We start from the raw sequence: 10,489 nt of genomic DNA on the forward strand, positions 1-10,489 counted from the left end.
CTTTAGTAACCTTACTTAAGTGGGATGGGTGAACTAGAGAACCGAACTAAACCTTAACGGTTCGAGTCGGTTCAGTCTAAATTTCAAATAGAACTCGACCCGACCTGAACCGACCGGTTCGGTTTGGTTTCTTACACCCCTACCATTTACAAATATATTAAGATGGATATATTTTCTTTTTTTTAATTATGGACTCATAACGATGGTCATCACCATTTTACTGATGGAGATGAGGGACCCAAGGCCGACACTACAGCTAAGGAAGGAAAAAAAGAAAGGGTGGGGTAGCATGGAGAGATGAGAGATTATTTTTCTAAAATTATTTTACATTTTAATATTTAATTATTTTCTTAACTTGAGGATGTAATTGTAGTACTAATGAAATATCATATAAGGGGAACGAAATAAAACAAATAGTCTCACTCCTTTTATGAACATGGCTCATTCGTTCACTTGCTCATGAACTCGCAGCTTGTGAAGATGTTTAGCTAGGAGTGATAAAAAAGGTGTTTGTTATTTTTTTTAATATTTAAATCCTACTTTAGTATCTAAACTTTGAAGCTTGTTCTATTTTGGTTCATAAACTTTTAAGAACATCTATTCTAGTCCTTTAACTTTTAAAGAATGTTTACTTTGGTTCCTACTATTAAAATTCTATCAACTCTTAAACAAAATGATGAAATGATTTGTATTTTAGATGATAAACTGCTAAATAAGTTAGTCACACTAAAAAAATTTAAGATTTCAATTTTGAATTAGGTGGTAAACCGATTTTCTTTAAACTCAAAAGTCATTTTACGTTTAAGATTTTGGTTGTTCATTATTTTGGTGCATTGGTTGTTGGCATTTTATTCACCTTCATTTTCTCAACTTATGCTAGATGCAATTTCATCAAAGAGTTAACAAATTCTTAATGGTAGGGACCAAAATAAATACATTTTAAAAATTTAGAAACTAAAATGATCGTTTTTTAAAGTTAAGGACCAAAATAGAACAAAATTCAAAGTTCACAGACTGAAATAGGAATTAAACATTTTTTTTAAAAAAATATTTGATTAGTTTTCATTAAATTGAAACTTTATTTTAGAGAAATAGAGAGATTTTTATTTCATAAGAAGGAAAACCATATTTAGTGGAAAACTGTATTTAGTTGTTTAATTAGAGAATGCTATACAAAATTCTTATTTATTACATGTTAAATTTAGATCTAAAATATTATTATAAATAACTCTCCTACCATTCGCTCAAAACAGAAGAAGATTAACATCTTCTATCTTCCCACTTTCTCATTTTTGTCAGCAATTAGTTAAAAGAAGAGTTTTTCCAATCATGGAGTTTTGAATTCAACCTTTTAATATAGAACGACTTGAGTTATACAACATTTTAATTAGATTTTTGTATCCTAGAGAGTAGATAAGTGAAAACATCTATTAGGTTTTTTGTTATTTATAATTCTCCTAACAAGGAGAAAATGGAAGGATCTTATCAATATCGATGAATGATAAATCATAAATCGAATAATCAAATTGTTTTTTTATGAAAAAAATATTTCAACTATTGTTAAAGTTTTGTCTCTTACTTTATCTAGATTAGTATGAAAAGACAAAATTACTCGATTCTTCCAAAATCTCTTGTTCATACTAAAAATTTATCTTTATAATCTCATTCGATCTGCTCTTCATAGAAAAACTTGGAATTTGCAATCCCAGGTAAGATCGATTCAAGATCATGGGATCCTTTTCTATCAGTTAGGAAGGGCTGTTGCACAAAATGTACTTCTAAGTAATTGCTCTATAGATCAATTATCAAGATATATGAAGAAGAAATCATGTAACGAAGGGGGTTCTGATTTGTACAAATGGTACTTCGAACTTGGAACGAGTATGGAGAAATTAACGAGACTTCTTTATCTTTTGAGTTGTTCTGCCGGATCGGTCGTTCAAGACCTTTGGTCTCTACCCAGACGATGAAAAAAATGGGATCACTTCTTATGGACTCGTTGAGAATGATTCTGATCTAGTTCATGGCTTATTCGGCCATAGAAGGCACTCTGTTGAGATTCTCACAGACAAAAAAAGATTGCAGTCGATTTGATAATATGATCGAGTGACATTGCTTCTTCGGCCTGAACCAAGGAATCTCTAAGATATTATGCAAAATGGATCTTGTTCGAGAGTTGATCAGAGATTTCTCTATGAACAATACGAATCGGAATTTGAAGAAGGGGAAGGAAAATAAGTCCTCGACCCGCAACATCTCAAGGTGGATTTATTCAATCACATAGTTTGGGCTTCTAGAATATGGCGCCCTTGGGCTTTTTATATGATTGTATCGAAAGGCCCAATGAATTGGGATTTTCCTATTGGACTAGGTCATTTCAGGGCAAGCAGATCATTTATGATGAAGATGGTGAGCTTCAAGAGAATGATTCGGAGTTCTTGCAGAGTGGAACCGTGCAGTACTAGACACGATCTCGATTTTCCAAAGAACAAGGTTTTTTTTCAAATAAGCCAATTAAATTAGAAGCCCCGCTCCCTAAAGTGAAAGGGCCCCGCTCTGATAAGGAAACGAAATAATCTCAATTTGATGACAAATCCGGTCCTCTTGGTTTTATCAATTTATATATTTCGTGCTCTCTCTCGTAAATATGGCTCGAGGATGAGACCAATGTGTTTTCTATTGCGATATTTTTTGATCTTTCTACTACTACGCCCTGTCTTATCTTCTTTTGGGACCGCATATTTCTTGACTTTCTTTCTGGGGACCTTCTCTTTTTTTTGGGATTGTCAAGATGGATGGCTGGTCATGGTAACCAAGGCGACACCTCTTTTGAGTGGTTTACTTATATAGAAGATTTTTCTGATACAAAAGAAGAATCGACCAGTTCCAGACGTAGTAGAAGTACCTCGTCGGTCAATCAACTGAAACAAGCTGGACCTTCCAATGCCATACCCGCCCCTCAACCCGCTGCTGCCCCAGTAGCTCAACAATGGAATCACCTGGATCAACCAAATGGTGAAGGTGGGAATCCATTGGATGCTGAAAGGGAGGCTAGGGCACAAGAAAAGGATGAACGCCTGCGAGAATGAGGAGGCGATCATGGTACGTTGAGCCCACAGGATCTTGCATGAGCGTGGGCTCGAGCTCGAAAATCCAGAGGATGTCAAGTGTGCTCTCCAGTTGGCTCTCCATAACGACTAGGAGCACGATATCGATGACCGTTTGTGGCATTTCCGTGTGCTTAGACGCGACTTCGGAACATCGTGTTGTTCTCAATGGAATATTTTCATTGATGAGCTCAGAGGCTTGGGAAACCCGCAGGTCAACCCCGACATTATATCGATTAGAAGTAGAAGACGACCTTTCTCGGGAAACATGGCCTAATTTCTCTTCTTTTGTCGGGGGCCCAGAATGCTAAAAGGTGGGGGAGAAGCAAGCCGAACCTCTGATCAACCTGGAAACATACAAATTCTCGGCATCGAGAGATATTTGAGATTCCGTAAGTAACTCAGCAAGTGCTTTCTAAGAAGAAAATGAAATACAAACAACCACGCTGGTCGTAATAGATCGACTTTCATGCTAGTTCTTGCTCCAGCATGAAAGTTCCATTTCAGGAAAGGACGACGTACCATGATACTTTCCGTTTTGTCAAGCCCAGCTTTGGTCTCTAGTTTGATGGTTGTACGTGCTCAAAATCCGGTACATTCCATTTTGTTTCTCATCCCAGTCTTTCGCAACACTTCAGGTCTCTGTAAGCAGCTGAATTCTTTCTTGATCTATGAGCCGACTTGTATCATTGATACTACTAGGAATTGAATCATTATGGTGACAAGGAAAAAGGAATGGAAAGGTTGCTCAATCAGGAATTCCCTGACTCTTGATCTAGCTTCTTCCCTGCAACTTAGAGTACTTATTTATTATCGTATTATAAGAAAAGTGCTTTCTTTCTTGTTCAAGGTTGTTAGTTGATTGAGAAACCTTTGCCCAAAGGTGCTGTTTTGAAAGCCGGTCATCGGTAGGCTAAGAACTCTATCAATAGGTTGAGGAAAGCTAGAACTCAGAAGATTTAGTAGGGGAGGATTTTTAGTTTGGTTTGATGATATTATTTAGATGGTGAAGGATCAAGCCCCATGCCAGACAAATCCAACATTCGAAAGACGACAATCACAACATCACGACTTGAAAAACATCACTTGAGGGAGTGAACCCTATGAGATCGATAGACAACCCGTAAAAGGAAGGCAAGCAGTAGTGGATATTGCTTGTCCGGGATCACTGGGGCTATTTGATGGTCTATAACCCAATGACTTGTTCTTGTGAATCAGAATATGTTAGTGTTCTGTTAACCGCTCTTTTCTCACTACCCTGGAAGAAAAGCTTTTTTGCTAGAATCTGGTGTGGTTGAGCTAGTGCTTCATACCTTACTGGACGAAGAAGGAAAGGCAATGAATAGAAGGACTATTCCCAGTTAATAGGAAAGAGTATAGATTTTATTGAATCATCTAGAGGTCTCAGGTTCAAATGAGAAATGGGCAACAATACCTATCATTCTTCGGATAAGCAGTCTCTGCTTTAACAAGTACTGATGTGAGTGAGGGAGTAAGGATCAGATCTCACGAAGTTTTAGATAGTAAATTAAATGGCAGAGTTTCCTTGTGTTGTGAAAAGCATCATCAAGAATTCTATAATCACACCCAGCGAAATAAGGTTTTACCTAAGGATGGTTGCTACTCGGATGCCTAACCTACTCATGTTAGCGAAAATAGAACCTGGTTGGATTCGGGCTGGTCTCGTGGCGCCTATTCCTAACCAGTTCCAAAAAGGTTCGCTCATGCTAGAGGGAGCATCATCACTGAGTGATCGGTCAGCTAGTTCATGCAAATTCGAAGAAGTTATCACGGATGAGCCACATGCAGGGAAACTTGCATGTGTGGTTCTGGCCGGGCTTTCCTGAGGTATCTAATAACCTTGATTTTGCTCGCCGCTGGTGCACCACTCCTAACTATTGCCTATTTATTCTGGAATAATCTTTTTAGGAGGGACAAAAAGATTATTCAACTGGTGCACCACACCTAGCCGCTGGTGCACCACTCCTAACTTTTGAATTCATTATATTAATTCCACTTCCTACTTGCAGTATGCTCTTTATGATCTCGACTCATGACTCAATTTCCATGTATTTAGCTATTGAGCCTCAAAGTTTATGTTTTTATGTGATGGCAGCATAAAAAAGAAAGTACGAATTTTCCACAGAAGCTGGCTCGAAATATTTGATCTTAGGTGCATTTTCCTCTGGAATCTTACTGTTTGGGTACGACCGGACAACTACCGATATCTAAAAATATCATTTCTTAGAATATTGGTTGTGATATTGATCTTACGGGGGGAACAAAATCCAAGTATACATATACAACTAGAGACCCTCTATGTAGTTGTCGAGATAGGGCGATTGATCTACATCTTTGTCCATAGCCCTAGGGCAGTGTCTTGATCTCTTACGTGCAAAATCAGAGGGACTAGTTCCTATGGAGATTCCTCTTGGTCTAATTCCACACCTTATGACGAAAGGGGAGTTGGCATGGCGTAAAGTGAAGATTGAGGGAAGTAGAGACAAATTCCCTTCAGGGGTATTTCGAAGGTGTAACCTAGGCAACGAAAAAAGGGCCCGATACTGAAACTAGAGGAGCAGCCAGTTGGTTCACCAAACCCCGATCCAGTGTCCCCGTCCCACGTTCTCCAGGTCCGAAGGGATCCAGTGCCCAACTACCGAATCCTCCCGGAATTGCATTATCGGAGCCGAGCCAGGGATGGCCGTTTGTGGACACCTACCACTTTTCACCGATTAGAGAGGCCCTCTTTAATACATTAAGAAAATATGTTCATAGGGGCTAGAAAGACTCGGTCATAGGAACTTAGACCACCTACGCGCTGGTAAACGAAAACCACCTCGACCGGATCATAGTAAATAAGAATTTCGATCAGGCCTCTTGCCTTGAAAGAATTCACATGCGGCCACTAACTTTCCCAAAATAAATAAGGGGAGATTCACTACTTACTGTTCACAGAAAGATTCGACCTATACGAGAGTCAAGTTGTTCACGTATCTTTCTGATCTCCTTTCCTTCTATTTATCAGATTTGTGGCTTTGACTCATTCAAGGTAAAAAATGAATAGGGTTAATGGTGTTGGCTAAGAAAGGGGGAGAGAGGAGTGGGGTATGCTCACTTCTGCATTCTTGTTTAGTTTATGGGAAAAATACATTTTTGTTCCCTGAGTTTTTAGGAATAGATGCATTTGGTCCTCGAACTTTTAAAAATAGATGCATTTGGTTTCCGATGTTTCAAATTAGTTATTTTAGTCCCTAAAATTTTTTAAGAATAAGTTTAAAAGTCCATCAACTAATAAATATATTAAATTTAAATATAAAATTAGTTTAAAATATGTTGTGGCAAGATGAGTTAGATTTTTTTTTTTTTTTTTTTTTTTTTTTAATATTTCACACTTCTCTCTCTTCTTTTTCTCTATTCTCTCCTCTCTCTTGTCCTCTCTTCTCCATTTACATGCTTCTTTGTTTGTTATTTTTTCAATTGGAGAACATGAGATGAAATTGGCTCACCTCTCACTCTCTCTCATATGGATTAGGAACAAACAAGTTGAAAGAGAGATTCCAAATCCCTCTCTAGAGAGAAAATTTCAAAAAGAAAAGAAAGAAAACTCTTCAAATTCTTCATCTCCCTATCTATATCGACTGGTCATCTCCTTCACTCGAATATCTCAACAAATTTTGTCCTCACCAGAAAAGTTCATATCACCATTACCAGCAACTCTCTCTTTTTCCAACATCTAAAATCACAGAGACAAAACTCCACAAAGAACAAAGAAGAGAAGAAAAAAGGAACCATTTGAGAATTTTGTATTTTTCTTCAGTAAAATTGCATTCTTTTATATTGATTTGGTTTTTAGAAGCCATGAAAGCTACGATTTGAAGCTTTTCTTTAACTTTTGTATTTGATTTTTACTCTGTTTTCGTCTCTATTTTTTCTCACAACAAAAAAACTATTTTTTGTCTTCAAAATCTTTAATTTATATATGCTACATTCAATTCATTTTATTGTGAGAGAAAGAAGAGAGAGGAGTGAGCAAATTTTATCAGGAAATATTAAAAAAAAAATTTAAGTCATCTCACGACATCATATTTTTCATTAATTTTATATTTAAATTTAATATATTTATTAGTTGAGGAAACTTTTAAATTCATTCTAAAAAATTGAGGGAATAAAATAATTAATTTGAAATATTAACCACCGATTTTTCCTTAAAACCTCAAGGACGACGAAGGTATTTTTTTTACATGTATGAAGTTCACACTAATCTTAGAGACATTATGAAAAACAAAATGCAAATATATCTCAGAATTTTAACAAAGCCAATGGCATCAACGACAACGCCATTAGTCAAGATGGCTACGATTCCCTCCTAATTACTTAGCTCTCCTGAATGATTGAACAACTAAGCAGTGAAAATCATGAACCCATTGAAGCTCCACCGTCTTTTGGTGCTTCTGATTCTGGGTTTAGTGGGACGGACGGTGGCGTCGTTTGGCGCCGCCGCGGGGAGTTGTGGGTTTCCGGCTGTGTATAACTTCGGCGACTCAAATTCAGACACAGGAGGAATATCGGCGGCACTCAATGCGATTCAACCACCCAATGGCGAAACCTTCTTTGGACATCCTTCTGGGAGGGCTTGTGATGGCCGTCTTATTATAGACTTTATAGGTAACTTTCCTATTTTTCTCACATTTCTTTGTTTCTGAGGATTGTGCATAAATTGCTATCTGTATCCTTTCTTAGGAAACTTTGACCTCTTAGGATTAGTGATGGTTTAATCTTGGTTTAGATTATTGGGATCATGGGCTTAAACATCGAGCTGATGAACAAAGACAAATTTAATATTATATCATCTAAAACTCTGCTTACTTCTAGGTTTGAAATATGTAGAAGACTTTAGAAGTAAAAATCAATTTTAACTGCGCTTAACCTGATGAGTGAAGACAAATTTAAGATTATATCATCTAACAATGGAGTGAATATAGACCTTTTGGGTATAATCCATAAGTAAAACTATGCTGGTTTAGTTACAGAGTGCAATGCAACATTATTTTGTCAGGAAGATAAAGAGACTTCTGCTGTTTAGGTTTATGAACTCAAAAGGGGTTGGGATCTTGAAAATGGCTTACAATTAGTCTATCTAACAGACTCAAGCAGTCTTTTGAATGAATTACTATGAAGCAACAATCGGGATTTTCTGCATTTGGAAGCATTTTTGGGCTGTGAGTTTGTCTTTTTCACCTCTTCTCACTGATGTGTAGTTTTCCTACAGCTGAGAAGCTGAAATTGCATTACCTGAGTGCTTATCTGGACTCATTAGGAACAGGCTTTAGGCATGGAGCTAATTTTGCAACAGGAGGTTCGTCGATTCGTCCTGGTGGTTATAGCCCTTTTCATCTTGGCATTCAAGTAGCACAGTTCATCCAATTCAAATCCCGCACCACAGCTCTATATGATCGACTCTGCTCTAACAGTCAGTTTCTGATTCTTTACTCATTACATTACACATCTCAGGACAGAGCTGAGCTTCATCTCCTTGATGTATGAATTTTCTGATATTGTGTCAATAATAACTACTATAATGTTAGATACTCGGTGACAGACAGGACATCAATACCAATCAAACGTATTGCAAGGCCCCAGGAGTTTTCAAAGGCACTATATACATTTGATATTGGACAGAACGATCTTGCCTATGGTTATCGACACTCATCAGAAGAACAAGTTAGAGCCTCCATTCCAGATATACTGAACACATTCTCTGAAGCTGTGCAAGTAGGAAATCTAAACCACTCACTCAACATTGCATACACTTAACATGTTTAAATAAAAACTCTGATGTGATGTCCTTCGTGGTGTATGTTTCAGCAATTGTACAAGGAAGGGGCAAGATATTTCTGGGTGCATAACACAGGTCCAATTGGATGTCTGCCTTATTCTATATTGTATAACAAAAGACCAGATAATCGAGATAGCAACGGATGTGTGAAGAGCCAAAATGAAGTCTCTCAAGAATTCAATCGGCAGCTGAAGAGTCAGCTGCTAAAGTTGGGGAAAAAGCTTACTCTAGCTAGAATTATCCACGTAGACATGTATTCAGCCAAATATCTGCTCATTACTGAAGCAAAAACTCAAGGTTCTTTCTTTTTTCTTGTTAATGATTTGAAATATTGATCAGGAAGTAGACGAGTGACTAACTTTAGTATTAAATTTGGTGGCAGGTTTTTTTAAGAATCCAGTGAGGTTTTGTTGTGGGAGTTACTATGGCTATCACATTGACTGTGGGAAAAGGGAAGTTGTGAATGGAACAGTTTATGGAATTCCTTGCAAAGATCCATCAAGGCATATTAGTTGGGACGGCATACACTACTCTGAGGCTGCAAACTCGTGGATTGCTAAACACATCTTGAATGGCTCATTTTCAGACCCACCATTGTCAGTCGACAAAGCTTGTCAAGCTCCTAGTAATGCATGATAAGGACGGTTAGTTTTTAGAATTAATTGTTAGTTCTTCTAGAGCAAATGCTTCATATTGGATTACCAATCTGATCAAAGAAGCTTTGAGCTTGTCATTTGAGCATGAAAATATAGCCACACACCTTTTTATAATATCATATATGGTCATGATTGATTCTCCATTCATTATGCTTTTGTTTATTTTGGAATTTTGGAATTTTCGTTATCTATTATTAATTGCTCAGTTCTTTATATGCAAATCTGCATTATAAATATGTGCAATATAAATACGTGCAATATCCTTCTGTCAAGGTTCAATGCTCATTTTGTTGGGCTCTTGAGGTTACTAGCCCAGAATCCACCGAGGGTATTCAGATTAAGATTTCAAGAAAAAGAAATAACAAAGAAAACTACTAGACAGTTGCCTCAAAGAAATCACTGGACAAATTTTATTGTATTTTCCCTCCCAAAAGTTTAGAACCCTTTACAATATGCTCGTACGCCTCTCACACTCCATTGCACAAAAGTTGGGGTAAAGAAGAAAAAAAAAACTTTGGTGTTTATAGATTTAGAGTGCATTCGGGCGTACTAAAAGTATTTATAGAAGAAAAGTCAAATGCTGTCAAAAGCATTTGAGTTGCTTACGAGAAAGCACACTTGTAAGAGTGCTTTTGACAGGTGTGAAAAGGAAACGCTTGAAGCACTTTGAAAAGCATCAAAATGGATTGTCTTCATAAATAGCTTTTCTTGAAGTGCTTATAATCAAATTACTTTCACTAAACTTACTTATTTCAAGCAAAGGTATCCCAAAGACAGCACGTGGGAGAGAGACCATCTCATGGGAAAAAAGAAAATTCCCTTTTGGAGTTTGAGATTCGAAATACAGGAAGACTGAAACGTTACTTATTCAAGAAAAACGATAGAAA

At 37.1% G+C, this 10,489-nt stretch overlaps 1 protein-coding gene across 2 annotated transcripts; it reads left to right on the forward strand.

Moving 5' to 3' along the window:
- The first annotated feature begins 7,351 nt into the window (after positions 1 to 7,351).
- Positions 7,352 to 9,749, forward strand: LOC120079494 (GDSL esterase/lipase At3g27950-like). Of its 2 annotated transcripts, none has more exons than XM_090314642.1 (5): positions 7,352 to 7,775; positions 8,380 to 8,580; positions 8,710 to 8,882; positions 8,976 to 9,243; positions 9,329 to 9,749. In XM_090314642.1, the coding sequence occupies exons 1-5, from the start codon at positions 7,526 to 7,528 to the stop codon at positions 9,580 to 9,582; spliced, it is 1,146 nt and encodes a 381-aa protein (XP_090170768.1). In that variant the 5' UTR covers positions 7,352 to 7,525; the 3' UTR covers positions 9,583 to 9,749. The 2 variants fall into 2 exon arrangements, with proteins under 2 accessions (XP_090170768.1, XP_090170769.1); XM_090314643.1 differs by having other exon boundaries at positions 7,385 to 7,775; positions 8,428 to 8,580.
- Positions 9,750 to 10,489: the final 740 nt, after the last annotated feature.

The sequence above is a fragment of the Benincasa hispida genome, chromosome 6 (assembly GCF_027475165.1).
Source record: "Benincasa hispida cultivar pf3 chromosome 6, pf3_genome.v1.1, whole genome shotgun sequence".
Taxonomy (NCBI): Eukaryota; Viridiplantae; Streptophyta; class Magnoliopsida; order Cucurbitales; family Cucurbitaceae; genus Benincasa; species Benincasa hispida.